The sequence below is a fragment of the Hippocampus guttulatus genome, chromosome 9, assembly GCF_054856545.1.
Source record: "Hippocampus guttulatus isolate MCC_2025c chromosome 9, RoL_Hgut_1.0, whole genome shotgun sequence".
Classification (NCBI taxonomy): domain Eukaryota; kingdom Metazoa; phylum Chordata; class Actinopteri; order Syngnathiformes; family Syngnathidae; genus Hippocampus; species Hippocampus guttulatus.
In genome coordinates, this window is record NC_141269.1 from 5279176 (window position 1) to 5298261 (window position 19086).

Below are 19086 nucleotides of genomic sequence, written 5' to 3' on the forward strand. Positions count from 1 at the left end.
TGTGTTGTTGGTCATTTCTATTTATTTAAACTGAGCATTATAGCTACTTTATGGCCAGTCATTTGTTCTTCAGTATTTCTGCATTGCATTGCAGTGGTACCTGGACGAATGTCCTCATACAAGACTTATCTAAAAGTCATCTCGAGAACCCCAAAAACAAAAATAGTATACTAAAGTGTTGTACTTTATAAAAACATGCAAGGACAACACAATAGCATGTAAAGACCTTTAACAGTTTGTGTGAATCCTGATAATTGAATGAGGATTGTCCTGCTACGAGGGTTTATAACGCTGGTCACCAGGGAGCAAGCAGCGCATAGACATTCCACATAGGTTGATGAACTGCGGCATTCTTGCCGGAGAGAGAGAAAACATGAAAACCTCTCCAAGTAATAAATATTCAAGGTTGGAGGGCTTAGTACGATGGCAACGGAAGATGGCTGCCAGTGGCTTCCGTTCTCCCAATGGTGTGTATGCAGCATTGTTAGTCCGTGAGTTTATACATCAAGTGGCGACGCGGTGCGGCGCGCTGGCAACGCAGCACCCGCAGCCCCGACCTCCCACGCACTCCATCTTGGTGATGAAGAGGAGCGGCTCCACGCTGCAGCTCAGGTCCATGATGGAGTACACGCTGATGCGGATCTGGCATTGGAACTGCATCATGGAGTAGTAAGGCGCAAAGGGCATGAGCACGGGCGGCAGGTAATTGATCACGATGATGGCCAGGGCGATGAGCACCATTTTGAGGGCCTTCTTCTTGGCCGGGTGCATGACCTCCTTGCCGGCCACGGAGCGGCGCAGCACCCAGATGACGGAGATATTGCACAGCACCATGATGGCCAGGGCGAAGAGCACCACACCGCTGAACACGCCGTTGACGCTCATGGAGCCGAGGATGCACTTAGCCAGGGCGTACGCCGCGATCACTGCCCATGCCACCAATGAGATGCCCGTGCGGATTTTGTGGTCCCGGATGCTGGCGAACAGCATGGGGTGCACCACCGCCATGTAACGGTCCAGGCAGACACACACCTAAAAGAGAGGAATCGTCAAATCAATAACACATCGCTTTTAGGGAAGTGGTGTTCAAAACTATGGCCCAAGGGCTAGTTGAGGCCAATCATCCATTTTACAGCGGCCTGCAGCATATCCAAAAAATGACATTAGTCATGGATATGGAAAGATGAACAGGGGCCCTCGAGATTCACCTGAGGGGAGTGGATGGGGGGCCCAAAATTATAAGGGGCAACTTGCCTTTAATTGACAAGCTTAACAGTTGGAAAATGGTCCGTTTGACCGACCCCCCCTCCCACCCCATCGATGATCGTTGATGATGAAAAAAATTGACAAAAATATTGAATGTAAAGCACATTTTGTCACGAGTCAGGAGACTCAACTCCCTCCATGTTCTGCCCACTCCCCCCCTCACCCCTGCCTTCCTCAGCATCTGTCTTCCAATTATTGCACATGAACAATTGACTACCTAGGCTTTAACCCGCAATATTCACAAGCGCCCTTGGTTGTCTGTTGTTGCTGTTTAATGTTTAGTTGTTCATATTTATCTGCCATTATTTTTAGCTGTGTTTGTTTCAATGCACTACATGTTTGCACTGTGGTTGAGAGAGGAAAGTAATTTCGTCTGTGCTGTATGTTGCACATAGAGCATATTTGACAATAAAAACTGACTTGACATCAAATCCCATATTGCGGTAACACTCACCAAGAAGAGCACCCCCGCGTCCTTGACTCCATATGAGAACCTCTGCAGGTACCAGATCCGCGCGTCGTCCAGCAGCAGCGAGTTGAGCAGCTCGGTAGGCATCATGAGACAGAAGTACGCATCCAGGATAGCCAGGTTGAGGATGAACACGTCCGAGGTGCACGGGTTGCTTTTCTTGGCGGCGATCTGCCAAATGACCAGGCTGTTGCAGGGGGCCCCAAACACCAGGTTGAACACCTTGATGCCGTAGTAGAAGACAAAGCCGTACGGGGCCACGGCGCACATTTGGTATTGGTACCACAGAGGGGGTGCGAACGCACCACTCGAGTTCATCTTGAAGGGGACGGAAGCTGTTGGTATGAAAGGGACAAATAGGAAGTTAAGCATTTTCTCACATAGTATTGAAGAGGGATGAGAAAAATGAAGAAATATTTGTTTCAAATTTTTGAATCAGAATTTTTTTTTTTTAAATTGTAACGTTGGTCATTTACTTACAATAAAATGTGATGACAAAGTTGAAATTGAAAAAATATATATGCTGTAGTCGCTGTCAAAGACAATACTCACAGCCTACAAACTTATTTTACAACAAGCTCTTTACATGTTCCGATCATTATTTTGGCAATTTTTTTAAACAAAAGAACTGTAATATTCCAGAAAAAAATAAAATGTCAGTGGATGTATATTGTTGACAGCTAATAGCAGCGGGCCCTGATTCATATTTAAATGTTTTCAAATAAAATGAGGAAAAAATCCGCAAACATAAGAATCCAGTTGCCTCCATTCAGCCTTTATCAGGTTTAACATGATTGAGAATCTGCATACACATCAAGAATAAATTTTTAATAACATTGGTATTGATATTGTGACAATTTTCCAGATCAAGATAAATGCACAAGTTTATGCATTTAAATCCTCATTCCATGTGAATAATTTTAAAGGCCCCAATTATCCAAGAAATAAATCTTTACAAATTTTTTAGTTTGACTGAGAAAAAAAGTTCAATCGTATTAGATAATCTTGTATTACCGGTATTTAAAAAAAAAATGCCCAAAGACTATGTTGTCAAATAATTTTAAAGTTCACAGTGGTCGAACAAGCTGAAGGGATGTTTGGGAAAAAAAGGAAAATTAACTTTTGACATGGGAGACACAAAAACAGCAGTTCTTACCTTAACGGCGGTTGCAGCGGCCTCAAGTCAACTGCTAGGTTAGGAACTAGAAATGTCTGTGCAGATCATCAGCAAAAAAGAAACACCACGCAAAGGATGAATTCCAGCTGGCCGGCCATTGGTTGGTCCGATAAACAAAAAGGGGTGTGGTCAAACTCTCAAAGTCCCCCAGGACGTTACCTTTGCCTCGTCTGTCCGTGTGTGTTGGCAACTGGAGCTGATTCCGGGTCTTCATGCCTCTGGCTGTTTGGTGCAAACAGGTGACGCAAGCTGAGAAATCTAAGGCAACGTCTTACAAGCATGCTCAAATTTTAAAAAGCCTGCTGGGAATTAAAAAAACAAAACAAGTTAGGCAATTAGAATTTAAAAGTGGCATCTGGCGTGCAGTGATGTAGTGTCCTACCTGATCCAGTTGATGGCACTAGAGTGCAAATTTTTTTTTTTTTTTTTTTAAAGCCTTCCAGTGTGCATTTTATACTGAATACAGAGTAGCATTTCAATGCTAAAATTAATGTGTTCAGTGAAACATCGAAGGTAGAGCCCCCTGGAGAACATTAGCGGCTAACCGCTACGTTCATGTTTTGTAATTTATGCCAAGTAGTGTTTCAGTGGTAAGAATAATTGTGTGTAGCGGAACTTCAAAAGTGGAGTTGAGGGCTCATATAAGTATGAGCAGCTCGCGCTCAGTGGCTAGCCTTTTCGGGCAGATTAATGTTTTCAGTAGTGAAGTATGCTGTGGCTAGCTGCTATGGACATTTCTTTTTGGGGGGGGGGGATTTTATGCAGAATATTGCCTTAGTCGCAAATGGATGTACGCAGTGGAACCTTAAAAAATCCACGCTAACATTAGCAATAGCAGCTTGCGGCTTCAGTAATGTTTGAACTCTGCACTGTGGAACCCAAAAAGTGAATTAGCATTAGCAGCGGGCTAACTTGCCACTTCATGTTTTGTATTTTGTCGTGTTTCAATGGTGTGATATAAGCAGTGGAACATGAAACACACAACTTTAGCATTAGCGGCTGGCCACTACGGGCATGTTTTCGATTCAATTTTGAATAGTATTTCAGTGTGCAGTGGATCTCTCTCTCTCATATATTATATCTATCTATCTATCTATCTATCTATCAATAGATAGATGTGCTCTATTACATCATTGTCACTAGTTTTATAAGCTATGAAATGTTGCTGATTTTCTTTTTTTTTTAAGTGAGTTGCAAGCTATCTATCTATCTATCAATAGATAGATAGATAGATAGACAGATAGATAGATAGAGCGAGAGAGAGAATGTCAAACTTGATCCGGGAATGGAATTCTTCTATTTTGATTATTCCCAATACAAAGACTTTTTTTTATATGATGTGAAATATAATGGCAAAACACATTAACAAGGACATGATATTTTTATTCCATACACTCAAGAGAGTGATTAAGAGCATCTTTGTATTAAGTAGTTTAAAAACAATGTCCATACCATTGTTACAAATAGTATACATCAGTTTCAGACAAAAAAATATATTATCAGGATCAAGTTTTCCCATATAAACTTTACCATTACACAAACACGACTTTTCAAACTGCAGGAAAATGACACGGAGGCTTTTTCACTATCCAAAGTAGGACTGTCTTTGTTCTACATGTTCTTCAAGAACAGTATGTTTTCATTTCATATCGCTGCAACAAATGTCATTAAGAGCAGGATTAGTCTGCAGTAGATAGTAAGAAGATAAGCATGAATCAAACTTTTTTTTTTGTGAGGCAAATGTACAACCATGTGGGTCATTTTCAAGATTACAAAGTATAGTTTAACATCACTGAAAATAATTTAAAAATGAGAACACAGTGAAATAATTATGAGACTAATGTCAAAATAGTGACAATAAAGTTATTTTGCAAAACAAAAAACAACAGCTGAAACACATTGCAGTGTCAAAAGAGTGAGCCATTACCAACACTTTTGAATAATTTGGGGGGGGGGGCCCAATATATAAATAACAGACCCATGTGGTGATTGATTTGTGAAAAAAATATTAAATTGACCACAGACATCGGAACATTCTGCCCAACACTGACGGTTAGTTTTTACAATTATTTGTAATTTTTTTTCGCCTGTCACTTGAAGTCAGCTAGGATAATAAGCCCATAATAGTGCAAAAAACAGAAATATCTTGATGATACACTTTTAGTTTTAAGGAGGAATTCAATTAAGGCGTAACGTATATTTAAAAAAAAAGGATATTTAAAAGAATAAAATTACATTACAAAAAAAGAGCGTACCATTAAAACACCAAAAGGGAAAAAACTAATCATTTTACGTCAAACAGCTCAGAATGTGATTGAATAAATAGTATCATGTAGCATCTTGACAAAAACAAAATGCACAATTTACTAAGAAGAAAAAAAAGGAAAAACGTGACTTTTCATGAATTACATTTTATGTTGTTATTCTTGTCCAATCACACTTTCCCTAAAAAAATACATATAATTTTTAAAAATTGTATGTAATGAAATGTTGGGGGGGTTGACTTTATTCTCATCATGTTCTCTTTGAGTATATTTTTTTAACTTTTTTTTTTTTTGCCCCTAACACTCCATCCTGTACATCATTGATAAATATCTATGTGACAATGTGACACAAGGCATGAGTTGGCTAAAATATATTTTCTCACATAAAATACATTGTCATCGTTCCTGACTTTGTGTTCATAGAAAATTCAAGTGCTTTTTAAAAGGTCGCAGAAGGACAGGCAACATTGATCAACGTGACGCTAAGATTAAAAAAAAAAAAAAAATTCAAGTATTACATCAGAAGGACAAAAGCAAGTTTTTGAGCGGGTGTGTATAATTTTGATCTGATATTCTTTACATCCTCCAATGATATTAAAGGCGACTAAACTGAACTTGAGAACCAGTTTTGCTATGTATTGACGCAAATTTCACACTTTTCGTCAGACAGCAACGCTATTTGAAGAAGGGTGGTGGTGGCCTTAAGCGGCGGGAGTGGTGGAACTCACCATTTTCATTCGCCGGTTGAGTCGCGTGTGCCGCCATCATGTCGCCGTTGCCAGAGTCCCGTGCACTCGGAAGCGGTAGAGGCACGTGTACTCCATGTGACCCCAGTTGCTGAGGACGCGCAGCTCCACCACGCGGTAGATCACGTCGCTGGGCTGCGTCGGGCCCCAAAAAAATGTTTTAATGGGTATGCAAAGAGGCAAGCCTCACGTCTGCTTCGAATTTATAATCAAAAGTTAATGTTATGACCCACTGAAGATGAAAAAGGGAAAAGAAACTCACGGGCAGCTCAAACGTCTGCGTGGGTTCGCCGTCCTCGTTATATCTGAACGTTCCCAGCATCGTTCCTTCTTCCACCTCATCCTTCAAACCCTGGGAGCAAAGGTTAAAAAAAAAAAAGGGTGAAGTCCACTTTGGCAGTTTTGAACCGGGAAACAATCCGTGTCAAAATGATGTGGAGTACAGTGTAGCTCTGCCCAGCACCTATTAGTGATGAGTATAGTGACTACTTACTGGCAAGTATTGTTGTTTTTTTAGTGGAAACAGCGTTTGTCCACTGTAGTGACTACTATGCATGAAAGGTTTAACTAGTGTCGTGTTGCTCTTTTTTTGTGTGCCTGCCTTGGCCACCAGTGGGGTTAAGATCAGGGGATGTCTTCAATATTTGTCAAAGGTGGGCCCCATGAAGCCGTATGAGACTATTTTGTGACCAGACTTCTCGCAGCTCATCAGTATGACACTAATATTAGTTTTTCTTTGCGGACGATACAATACATGACTGTGAATGCTGTTAAATTGCCTGTCTACGCGTGTTGCTGCATCATTTGTGTTCATCCATTGCATAAAGAGTGATAGCGCCCCAATAATAGATGTTATTTAACATTGGCGTTAACCCAGCAGAGCTGGAAGTCTATTTAGTTAAATAATTTTCACTATTTTTGGAATCGCTGCTAATTGTTAAGTGAGTTAACTACACTTCCACCATTCTGTGCTTGCAACTCACTTAAAAAAAAAAAAAGAAAATCAGCAACATTTCATAGCTTATAAAACTAGTGACAATGATGTAATAGAGCAAAGTTTTTGGGTGACTTATATAGACCTCAAAATCGTGACAATGATATAGTAGAGCAAAGTTTTTGGGTGACTTACATAGACCTCAAAATCCTTGGGTGCAGAGTCGATTCGGTCGGTTGGGGTGATATGACGCGGCACGTGGTCCAGCGTCACATGGGTTATCCTTATGGGGTGAGACAGGGCGATGACCAGAGTCCCGTGGGCACCGTGAAAGGCCCAACATTTGCCTGGAAGCAGCACTGGATCTCCCTGAGCGGGGTGGAGGGGGTGATGAAGGTTAAAGGATACCCTCAGACAGGAAAAAAAAAAAAAACCAAGACGAGGAGCAGGGGAAGATGATTACCTGAATGACAGTGCGCGGGCTCTCTGCCGGGTACCACAAGTGGAATCCAAACAAGATCACACAGGCTGAGCGGGTGTGATATGTTTCAGAACAGCGGGTGCCGATCACGCTGGCACCTGGACATGGGATGGAGAGAGAGAGAGAGAGAGAGGATGATGCTGGTAACGTATTAGAAAACAACCTAATAAATGTGTTTTATTCCAGTCATGTCTAATCTAACACGGGACTTTTCCCAGTTTAGTCGCCCGACTACAGTTGCTCTGCACAGTCACAATTCATGACTGTATAGCAGTTATAGTAACATTGATAATATGAATAGATGCAAGCACACATGCCAAATTGCTCATAAAATATAAATGATGGAAGTCTTTAAGGTTTTAGCCACCAGTCTTTGAAGTTGACTTTTGGGACCGGTCCAAAGGCTCCCGGTCGACCGCGATCGACTGGTTGGGCACTCCTGGTGTCTGGAGTCCTACCTTGAGTCTCTAGTGCAAAGTCAGCCATTTTGTTAGCGAAAGGCTGTGCGCACCCTGAGGCGACGACTCCTTTATCCTGTAGGTTTACCGCCTTCTGCGCCTGTGCAATAAGCATATGAGACGTCAAACGTGTCGAAACTTTAAGAGTGGTTTGGCCAGTCCCCTACCTGGGTGTGGTCACTGAGCCACTTCTCCATGGCCTGCTGGAGCTCTGGCGTGAGCTCATTTGGAGCATAGATGTCAGGAATCGGCATCGCGTGAGGTTGTGATTGGATGGACTGCAACTCGGTCGACAACTGCAATCAAAATGCTGCTTGTGTTCAAACACAGCATGCGATCAACGTTTGCAGTTGTTCCCGAACACTTCCATTACCTCAGAAATTTGGGTCTCTAAATCTTTCATTCTGTCGTTGAGGCCCGACAGGGACTGAAAATCCTGTTCCTGATCACTGATCTTCTTGCCCAATAAGGTGACCTCGTGGTCCAGATTTTTCGCACCGTTAGATTCCACCGACTTGATGTAGTCCCGCATATTCTGCATGTTGTTCTCAAACTGCTCCCTCATCTGAAACGGGGCAAACAAGAGAAATCATTCCACTTCATGCCAGGTGCAGAACTACATCCACACTACAGTGGATCGAAGATGTCTCCACACCCCTGTTCAGATGCATTTTTTTGTTTTTTTACAAATAAAGAGCCAAGATCATTAAAAAAAAACATTTCCACCATTAATGTGACTTTGTACACGCACGACTCAATTGAGAATTCAAAAAATCTTTCCAGGAAGTACAAATGAACAACTAAAATAATGCGGTTCTTGTGTTCGAAGTCAACCGGTCGCATGTTAAAAACCCAGAATTTAAAGTGCTTCTGATTCACTCCGTTCAAAATTCAGATGTTCTGGTCGGCTTTTGTGGACATTGCAGAAATCTGATGCTTTTGTGCTCACGACGATTGCCATTTGGAACTGCTTTACAATTCCATACATCTTGACCCAGTACCAAATAGCAATGTTCTGCTAGAAAGCAAAACAAAAAGGTCTGTCAGGAAAAGCCAACTAGAACATCTGAACTTTATTTGGGGGGACAATTTAAATGGTGGCAGGTGTGTACTGACTAAGATAAGTTTGAATTTGGTCCATTCAGAACTCAGACATTATATAATTATATATTTTCAGTTTTTTTTTTTTTTTTTTTTTTTTTTTTACTTACTCTCTCAAAAAGAAAAATCTATTGACTAGTACTGGTTATATTGTTCATTATTTTTTCCTGAAATTGTGAAATAATTTCTGTTTTTGTTGTTTTTTTTTTAATCACCATAGGAATCAATAGGCATTTGAAGAAGGGTATGTAGACCTTTTGATGTAATTCATGAAGAAGTTTGTGCAAAATTATCATCTGACCTTGTTGAGGAGCTCCTGCTTCTGCTGGAGAGCCTCCTACAAGAGCACAAAAACCCCCAAAACAAAGTCATTCCAGTCATCCTTCACTAAACATTGATTATATAATAGAGGATCTGCTTCTTACCCAAATATTGTGCACCTTGGCTTCTATATCAGAAGGCAGTTTGACGGAGTCCTGCAGAGCGGAATAAGATCCCATAAAATTGCATACAGTGATCCATCGCTATATCGCGGATTCAGTGCATCGCAGATTTTTGCAAACATATTCATTAAAAAAAATATATATATTTTTTTTCTCATATACATGGAGTACAGTACTGTATATGTTGCTCTATGCGACTCGCTGTTGTTTTGCAGCTTCTCACGGACTGTTTGCGGACTTAAATTTTTTTTTTTTTTTTACATGTATATGTTAATTGGTCGCTACTTTGCGGATTTTCGTTTATCGCGGGTGGTTTTGGTCCCCATTAACCGTGATAAATGAGGGATTACTGTAATTATAAACTGGGGTGGAATTGATCATTACTGGTCTCTTATTTTGAGCGGCGTACACGCAGAGGGATAATCCGGCCTAATTTGACCCTAATTCTCCTTTCGAAAATCCTTAATGCCAGATTATTTGGACGTCTCTGAAGGCCGATTCAGGCTTCCCGCATCCACATGATCCCAGGATGCATGTGATATAGATTTCCTCATCCACTCCTGTTTGTGAACTCTTAAAAAAAGTGCTGGGGTCAAAATAAGCAAAATTGGGTTAAATAGCTAAACCCAAAAGGGACCGAGCCAATGCCGGGTTATTTATACCGAGGGCATTGGGTTGAGTACCAAAAAATGGGTTAGCAGGTTGTCAGTATAGCTGTGGTTACAAATGACACAAAAACTTATAACCAACATTTTCTTAGAAGAAGAAGCAACAGCTTTGCTCTGTCAGAGGTCATCCAAGTCACTCGCATGTAATATTCAGCATAGTTTTTACACCAGACGTCTTTCCCGACACAACCTAATTTTTCTGTGAGTCGTCCGCCCTGATCGGAATTTGAGTCAGAAGTGTTACCCACTCGGGTCATCCAGCCGAAACGCTTGCAAAGAAAGTTACATAAATTTTTGTCAGCCCACCCAAATCCAATCTTCAACACAATCGGATGGGTCAAATTAATGAACCCAACCTTGGGTCAAGGCAACCCACTTTGCTCAAATCCCTGTGTTAGGAAAACAAATTGTTTTTTTGTTTGGGGGTTTTTTTTTGGCCCCTCTGCGGCAAGGTTAGAATCGTTTCAGATTTTTCATGACAGCTAAATTATTATGTTGCGACTTTTTTTTTAAATTCAGTTACTTTGAATAATCTCTTTAGAGAAGTAGTTTGAGTATTATTTCCAGCTCACGTGTTGTGTCATAAAGTGAACTACAATTCTTAAATGACTGTTTTGACCTCGCTTTTGCTGTGCAGATACAGTAGCAATACCAAAATAAATACATTTTGAAATGAAAACGAATTAATTGACTAAGATGCAAATGAAGGACATTTTCGGGATATTTTTAATAACTGGAGTTTCACTTTGTTTTTTAATGCTTTTTCATTTTTGTTTTTTTCCTATTGTAGTTATTTCATTAGTTTCGTTACAACAACGCAAATCACACGGAACCAATTTTTTCAGGACCGTGTGGACCAAAGCATATAAATGTGGGCACCACGGATTTGCTACAACAACAACAGACACCCGTTTCGGCACAGTCATCACTAGATGAGACGGTTGGAATATTAGAAACATCTCTCGGTGGCAAGACGGAGAAAAGTAGTTGTGTTTGGCACCTTGCTGGGTGGAGGAGGCATCAAGGTTGGTCGAACGGAGTGCTGCGTCAGTTTGGAGGTCTGCGAATGGGACTTGACGAAATCCGTGAGGGTGGAGAACGGGGGTAACAAGGGAGGGAGGAACCACACACCTGAGAAGAGCGGCAGGAGCAAAGAAATATGGTTGAGCGCATATCACAACGTGTACTGCTTCAGACCGATTATCTGTTTACGATGCGTCTTTCAAAGAGACTGCGAGTGACTTACAAGCTGCCACGACAGAGAGGAGCATGAGGACAATGCAAGTCTTCTTTGTTTGGGCACTGAGGAAGGATCGGTTAGCTGCTAGGGGAAGAAGAGAAGACGTTTCAGGGGAGTTCCTACATGCACGGAATCTTAATTTGTCATTTTACCAAGAGAGTTTGGACAAGTGTATGCTTTTAACTTTGGAGTGAAGCCACTTTTTTGTTTTTTGATCAAGACTTCCGAGAAGATTGAAAACGTCACCATTCTACTCTGTATTATTTGCGGGAGGGGAAAAAAAAAGAAAAAAAAAAAAGAGTACGGCTTCAAAGGCATGACATGAGTCAGCGAGTGTTGCTCTGGCTGTTAACTGACTATCCAACCTGCGTGTCGAGTGGCACAAATGGTTCGATAAAGCGATTGAAAGAGCACCGGCGGATGTGTGCAAATTTGACCACCTGTGGACAGATTACAATTTTTTTTTTTAACTAGCTGTTTTAGGCTATATTCAAGTAGAAATGATGTTTACCTCAGACATGTATTATGTCGGCCATTCCTGCTTTGCAGTAGACACATGACATTTGGACATGCATTATTTGCTCTTGGTATAAGAAAAATCCCCAATATTAAATTAGATATATCATTAAAAAAAATCAAATCTGTGATACAGAGAGACCGCATAAAGTGAACTGCTATATGACACAACTGTACAAGCTAAATTGCAATACCTTCTTCTGTTCCATTTTTTCCCCAACAGGCTATTTTCTTAATTTTGCTGTGTTGTTGTTGTTGTTTTTTTAATCGTAATGATGATTTCTATGATTGTCAGGTTAGCCCCTATTGAAGCATTGAGTACCAAATGTTTCAGAAAGCTCAGCTCAGAAAGGACACAGGCGCGCGCGTGCACACACACACACACACACACACACACACCAAAAGTGCTCAGATGGTTTATCTTTGTAGTCCATGTTGATAGCAAGTCTGAAAATATAAAAATAAAAAGAATACCAGTGTGTTATTTTGTTATTTGAAAGCGAAGTAAAATGCACAGCACAATATCCAACATGTACCAACCCTTCACACCAGAGAGGGCGCTGTTGATTCGCCGTCTGTACCCGACACTGGGAGCCTCGTTGTTACTTTTAACTTTGCTGGTGCTGGTGCTGGTGGTGGTGCTGGTGCTGGCGCTGTCACCGGACGTTGTGGTTGTGGTCGGTGTTGGAGGTTTCAGGTTGATGCCCTCAGAGGAGGAGTAGCCCGAACTGTCTACACAGTTCTTATCCTGCTCCTTGTGTTCCGATCGGAGGTAGACGACAGCCTGGCCGGAGCTGCGGATCCTCTCTGGAGGCGGCGGTGGCGAGCAGGTGGCGGTCTGATGCGTCGTCGATGACGCCGCGATCAGGGCGGGTCGGGGTGTGGCCCTGGGCGTGGCGTAGGACACGCTTCCCATGGTCAGGTCTGTTTGGGTGCTTAGGGAAGGTCTGCGGGCTTGGAGGAAGACATTTTCAACGTCAATCTAGGATCAGTGTGGACATTTCTTCCATTTACAAAGTTGAACACAACCAATAGGAAGAATGGAAATGAAGTATCAGTGTGCAGGGCTGGATTAAAGAACAGAGTGGTCCTAAAATACCCAGTTGGCCTTAATTATTATGAATTTCGCTGTGGTCTAACTAAGACCGCAGTTTGGCTTTTTTTTTTTTTTTAGATGCTTCTGTATTAGTTACATTTTCTCAAAGCAGATAGGTGACTGACGACATGTTCACTTCCTACACGAACCTTTGGTGGAAGGCGACTGTAAGCTGCTAGAACTGGTGGAGGCACGAGGGGCAGCCTTGCGGGTTCCCACTTTCTTTTTGAAAACCCTGACGAAAAACAAAACAAGCACCCGGTAATTAGAAACACAATAAAAAATACAAATAAAAAAAAGAGACTTTGCGCCACTGTCACTCACTTGACGGGGTTCTCTCGGTATGAGATGTTGGTCACGCTACTCGAGTCGGATTCATCATCCGAGTTGTAGTAGCCTGTGGACGCCAGGCGACAGCTCCGACGAGACATGACTGACCGAAAGACAAAGTGGAGGTTTGATATGCCGTAGGACACACCTATGAGACAGACGAGCAAACCATTCGGCACACATTTGTTTGTATGCTGAACAATTATTTTTGCTTCATACATGGCAATAAAATTCCCTTGATTCATTAGCCCGTTTTGAGGGGGCGGTTCTATCTCATGCTTATCTTTTGATCGTGTTTCAAACATTATGATCAGCACGTTGCTCGGATATGGTTCGTTTTCACCTTGCCAAGCTTCCAAGTTATGGGCGGAGACAGACACTTTTAGAACTAGGCATATTACAAAAAATGTGCCCCTAAAATACACCACAATATATGCCTCTCACCTTACCATTTGTTTCGTGTTCAAATCGTTTCAACTATTAACGTGGGGATGGCTAAGACAGCGACGAGGGCAAGGAAGTGACTTATGTCAGAAACGAGGAGCAGAAGATGTGACGAAAGGAAGTTGCGGTGACATACATGCGCCCCAAAATATCGGCACAGGAAGTTTGTGCGAAAGACCAACTTAACACAAGTCATGATGATTGCGTTACAGGGCAGAGGATTACATTAGAAAGCAAAGACTGACGAGCCACAGCACAAAGTTAGGCTCGCTAAGAGGCACAAAAAAATATATATATAATAAAATGAACCATCAAGTCATAAATCACCCATGACGGCCACCTGCGCAGATAGAATTCATTCATTCGTTTTACATGACGACACCACTGCAGCATGTTGGCTTCGTTGCCTTTGTTTTTGCTCTTCGAGGCGGAGGAGTTGTTGCCATAGCGCCAATTTATGTTGCATCAATTGTTTCTATCTCTGCATAATGGCTCGTCCAAAACTGAAAACAAGAACCCTTGAGCACATTTCAAGAGCGTTTAGGGCACAGAGTAAAGGGGTGGTGGGGAGTGAGGGTGTGGTGAGGTGGGGGCAGCAGGCTGTAATTCCTTCAAATCCTCTTTCATACTTGAAATGTCATTTTGAGTGGAGTTTAGCTCAGCACTTCTTTCTTTCTTTCTTTATGGGCGCACTTCCAACATCCTTTTTGAATGAATTCAAGGTCATCTCCTTAACATGAAATTTACCCGTTACCGCCTGTCAAATGCTGATCGGATTAAGACTCGCTTTAACAAGCAATTTAGTAGGATTGTTTGACAAACGTTTTTGAAATTCTAAATTCAGAGGACAACATTTGATATTTGATCATCCCATGTGGTCTTTTCGGACTTTTGAGTTGAGAATATGAAATTAACATCTTTGTGCTATCATGAAAGGTTGGAGATACAGTTATGTTTCCCATATCACATTCATCTAGACGTACCCCTCTCATATAACATGAATAGCTTTCGAGCCAATGCTAATGCGCTTTGCTCTGATGTAAACATTTAAAAGGGGACAAGTAAAGGTGACTTTTTAAACAGCTTTTATACACATTTAAAAAAAAACATTGGGACAGGAATGGAAAAGCATGAATGGGTTTCCTACGCCTTGCCCAAGCCACAAGTGGCTGGCAGACTTTTTAATCTGTGGTTGACTTGAGGAAACGTGCTAGAGGAATGAGTCATGTGGATACAGTAGTCTGAAGAATCTGTTTGAAAAAAGAAAATCTGTAAAAATATCGCAAATGTGCACAAAGGAGTTTTGGAGTGCCTTACCCTGAAAAGAAACATTCATAATTACAAGAGATGACTGAAAACTCGAGAAAAAAATATTCTCAACATATAACTGTACTCTTGTAAGATTATGACTTGTTTTTTCCCTCAATTTAGAATTTAAAGCCTCCTATGCATGTTTTTTGGAATGTGGGAGAAAACTGGAGTACCTGGAGAAAACCTACACAGGCACGAGGAGAACATGCAAACTCCACACAGGAAGGCCGGAGCTGGAATCGAACCCGGCACTTCTGCACTGTGAGGAGGACTTGCTAACCAGCCGATCATCGTGTCGCCCACTCTCATAATTTATGATTTGGAAAAAAAATACATTATTCCTTAAAAATTATCCATATTTTTCGTTTTGAAAAATCATTCTTAAAAAAAATACTTTCTTAAAAGTATGCAAATTTTTCTTGCAAAAATACAATTTTATTCGAGAAATATTTTAACTTTAATGTAACATCCCAATTCATTTAAAAATATGAATAAAATCTTGAAAATGCACGTTAATCTTCGTTAATATAATTTAATCTTGAACTGCCTTCTTTCTCCTTTTAATATGACTATTGGTCTGAATTTTTTTTTTCTTTGAACCATTGACTTTTTTTTATCCATTAATGTAAAACATGACTTTAATCTCAAACACATAAACAACATTCTTGAAAATATCCTAGTTGTGTGAAAACTGAGGACTTCACATTTCTTTTCGTGAATAATACTACTTCAAATTCGAAAATTAATTAAACTTTTTTTAATCCCAAAAGTATAAAACTTTTTAAATACACAGCAATGTTTTTATTCCTCAAATATATTAAACCCCCCGCCCCACAAAAATCCTAGCATTTGAGAAAAAAAAAGTTTTTCGATTTTACTGTAATACTCTTCCATCGCGTAGGAACTAGTTAACTTTAGATATGACCGTGAGTAAACATTGACGCAGTGACATCATTCGCCTTGTCACCAAGTACAAGATACATAAATAAGATTTAAATATAGATGTATTTCATGTGCGTCATTAAAGTGGCGTATTAAAAGCAGTGTAATAATAAAATGTTTTAAACATCACTGACTACTTAAGATAAAACTAGCTCCGTTACCAGCTAGCTAAACGAGACAAAAAGAAACGAACCAAAGAAACACCAAAGGAGAGAACAGGTTAAAAAAAAGAGCATTTTGAGTTTTTAAGCGATTAATTAATGGGACGTGAGCGTTTGTCATAACTTACCTCAACAAGCGGTGTGGACTCGTCCAAGTTGCAAATAAGATTACGAATTTTGACAGCACTCGAGTTAAGAATAAACACCACAGATAAATAACGACTTCCTGTAACGGGCTCCAAAATAAAGCTAGTTGAACATCATGTAGCTATTTCCCGCGTACTGCACAGCGTTAAAAAGAACATATTCACGTCCAATATTTTGCTTTGCGTTGTCTACACAACGTCATCGTTTTATACAATCGGACAAGGCCATTCGACGTGATCGGCGTCATAAATTATGACACCGTTTCTGGTATGTGACAATCACGACGGAAACTTGACGCACTGTCAACGATCAGAACAAAATTAAACAATGTCGCCCAGCTGTAGTTCAATTATTTGACACACGGAAGCGCCATCGGCCCGTCAGTCAAATTGTAGTTGTCAGGCATCGTGAGGTAGAAAAAACGAACCCGTTCAATCCTCCCAGATAAATACAGAAATAAATAACTTTTAATAATAGATACAAATTCATAAACTTGATTTAGTAATTATATAGTCATTTATTTTATTTGAAAACCCAAGAACACAGTGCATGATAAGTCATAGTGTTTGGAAAAAATATATAATCAGTAAATCGTTAACTTTATTTTATTATCTTAAAAATAAGTAGGTATTCCAATGAACATACATTACAAACAAGTACATTACAAACTATGTATTGTTAGCTAGGGATGTCACATTTTTGGCAACAAATCTAAAACCAAAATTCCAAACCAGCAGGCAAAAAAATTAGAATAAAACCAACTAATCCTCTGAGTAGCCCAAAATAAACCCAAACGTGGTTTATCAACAGGCAAACAAACAGCAGGCAGCCCCAATTTCCCCTTTTCCAAAAAGGGAGGGAAAAAGCTCTGAAATGTGGCTGGTATGTCCGTATTGTTACGTATTTGATAAATAATCGCAAAAGGTCGGGAGAGTTATTGGCAACGCGCGCCCTCCCCCCTTTGGCTCAAGCGTGTTGAACGTGTACACACTGCGTGTGTGTGTGTGTGTGTGTGTTAACGCCTGTGGAAGCCATTGTCTTGCGTCTTGTTATCGTTATGCAGCAGTTTCCTCTGGCTGGCCCGAGTCAGAAGGCGACGCAGCAGCAGGACTCGACTCCGTAATCGAGAAGCCTCTCAACAATGAAAAGGCCCGACAGGCTCATCACTCGAGGGGGTGGGGAGGAGGGGTGTTTGACGTTACGCTCTCTTTCATGTGTGCCACTTCCTTCTTTTTTTTTTCTTTTTTTGCTCGTACGCTGACAACACCCAAGCGCACACGCAACCTCTCCCACTCTGCTTATCTGCCAGGCGTCTGACCCAGACACACACACACACACACACTCACAAACACACACACTCATGCAGACGGCCCCATTTCTGACCTGAAGTCAGTCAGCTGGAATGTGATCAAAATAGTGTGGGTGGGTGTGCGTGCCTCTGTGTGTGAGAGCGAGTGAGACAGAGAAAGAGAGACAGACAGAGAGAGAGAGAAAGAGCGAGCAAGAGAGAGAGTGAGAGAGGAAAAGTGACAGAAAAGACAGACGGACAATGAAAACGGAACAGGGAAGAACATGTCTGCCAGAAAGCGAGGCTATGTTATTAGCTCCACTCTCACACACTCTTTCTCATTAACTACGACACACCGTTCCTCTCACATGAAAAACACGCACACACACTTTGTCTCTCGTAGTCTTTGTCACATACTCTCTCACACACTTTTGACATTTCTCATGATATCCCCCACATGTTGTCACTTACACCCCCACACTATCACATGCACACTCACACCCACACTGTTGCACAATCAATCTCACACACGCTTTCTTTCACACATTTTCTCTCACATGCGTGCACGCAAACGCACACAGACACTTTCTGTCTCTTCTTGACTTCTCTTCTGACACTCACAACCTCTCCCCGCTCTCATACACACTTTCACACTCTCACATGCTCATTCAGCACTCATACACTTCCTCTCGAGTACACAAGCAGACACTCTCTCTCTCTCACACACATACACCATTCAAAATCTCTCACTCACATAATCTCATGTGACACGCACGCACTCACACACTTTACACAAAGGGACGCATACACAGTTATCTCATTAGCACTGTAGCTGCGTACATTTATTTCACAATGCAATTACCGTGCAGCATATGGCAGCTTTTTGTGAGCACATTACTCACAAGTCTGCTCCTGTGACGCAGGGTATTTAATTAAGGAGGGCGTCTATCCAGACTTGACGCGCCGACATCAACATTTCCATCAGAGATAATGAGTAACAATGAGGAAAATCTCCGTTTTCATTCGACCCCTCGAGACATTAAACTCTGCTTTTGCATTGTTGCGCTTCTTTCGGCAAAACCCTGACCGTGCTAACAGCATGGTCATTCCCCGTTGACCAATCAGCAGACGGCAGTGTTTCTGCGCCACCTTTCTCACTGTCGGCTGGCATCCCAAAACGGTGTACTTTTCATGACTTCACCATGAATTAAAATTTCGAATGTCTTTTTCGGGGGATTTAAAAGAAAATATGATGCCATTTGTGTCAGAGTCGCTCAATAATATCCGTCAGTTTTTGCATGATTTGATGCAACTTGAATTTTTCTTAAGATTCCAAAAACCAAGTGACTGGAGCAGGTTTGTTATTTACGCTACGTTGCAGCAAAAGCACTCAAGCTTCAGCGATCTAACATGCTGGCTTTGTTTCACTCGTTCTTCTAGGTCACATTGACTGAATATTTCATGGCAAATGTCCGGTGAGAATCTTAAATTTCGACGGCGAGACCTGTGATGGCGTCCACGCGTAGACAATTAGTACCTGAGATTTGACAGTGCGGCCATGCAGAAATGCGTGACTGCTCCCGTTTTTATCACATCTGAATCAG

General features: G+C 41.3%; 2 protein-coding genes across 10 annotated transcripts; both read right to left on the reverse strand.

Moving 5' to 3' along the window:
- Positions 1-2: 2 nt before the first annotated feature.
- Positions 3-3065, reverse strand: LOC147199954 (G protein-coupled receptor 4-like). Of its 3 annotated transcripts, none has more exons than XM_086119766.1 (3): positions 2892-3065; positions 1721-2070; positions 3-1032 (listed from the first exon to the last, which is right to left on the reverse strand). In XM_086119766.1, the coding sequence occupies exons 2-3, from the start codon at positions 2051-2053 to the stop codon at positions 505-507; spliced, it is 861 nt and encodes a 286-aa protein (XP_085975892.1). In that variant the 5' UTR covers positions 2054-2070; positions 2892-3065; the 3' UTR covers positions 3-504. The 3 variants fall into 3 exon arrangements, with proteins under 3 accessions (XP_085975892.1, XP_085975893.1, XP_085975891.1); XM_086119767.1 differs by lacking the exon at positions 2892-3065 and having other exon boundaries at positions 3-654; positions 739-1032; positions 1721-2107; XM_086119765.1 differs by lacking the exon at positions 2892-3065 and having other exon boundaries at positions 1721-2107.
- Positions 2892-16274, reverse strand: LOC147199955 (uncharacterized). Of its 7 annotated transcripts, XR_015101808.1 has the most exons (18): positions 16176-16274; positions 13184-13292; positions 13009-13094; positions 12304-12717; positions 12163-12210; positions 11254-11331; positions 11008-11138; positions 9322-9372; positions 9198-9233; positions 8169-8360; positions 7963-8091; positions 7796-7895; positions 7320-7435; positions 7052-7225; positions 6185-6274; positions 5905-6057; positions 3072-3134; positions 2892-2947 (listed from the first exon to the last, which is right to left on the reverse strand). XR_015101808.1 is itself a non-coding variant. In XM_086119760.1 (16 exons), exons 2-16 carry the CDS (start codon positions 13288-13290, stop codon positions 5941-5943), a joined length of 1857 nt encoding a protein of 618 aa, XP_085975886.1. In that variant the 5' UTR covers positions 13291-13292; positions 16176-16274; the 3' UTR covers positions 4275-5940. The 7 variants fall into 7 exon arrangements, 6 of the variants coding, with proteins under 6 accessions (XP_085975886.1, XP_085975884.1, XP_085975883.1 ...); XM_086119760.1 differs by lacking the exons at positions 2892-2947; positions 3072-3134 and having other exon boundaries at positions 4275-6057; positions 11254-11328; positions 12313-12717; XM_086119758.1 differs by lacking the exons at positions 2892-2947; positions 3072-3134 and having other exon boundaries at positions 4275-6057; positions 12313-12717.
- Between the last annotated feature and the right edge of the window lie 2812 nt (positions 16275-19086).

Bases quoted from the DNA above. Each gene is read 5' to 3' on its own strand.
- LOC147199954 (XM_086119765.1), bottom strand. From the start codon at position 2,107: ATGCTTAACTTCCTATTTGTCCCTTTCATACCAACAGCTTCCGTCCCC. The intron at 1,033-1,720 runs GTGAGTGTTACC...CCTCTCTTTTAG, and splicing joins ACGCGGGGGTGCTCTTCTTG to GTGTGTGTCTGCCTGGACCG.
- LOC147199955 (XM_086119755.1), bottom strand. From the start codon at position 13,290: ATGTCTCGTCGGAGCTGTCGCCTGGCGTCCACAGGCTACTACAACTCG. The intron at 9,373-11,007 runs GTGCCAAACACA...TCCGCTCTGCAG, and splicing joins TGCCTCCTCCACCCAGCAAG to GACTCCGTCAAACTGCCTTC. The intron at 7,896-7,962 runs GTAGGGGACTGG...CTTATTGCACAG, and splicing joins GGCTCAGTGACCACACCCAG to GCGCAGAAGGCGGTAAACCT.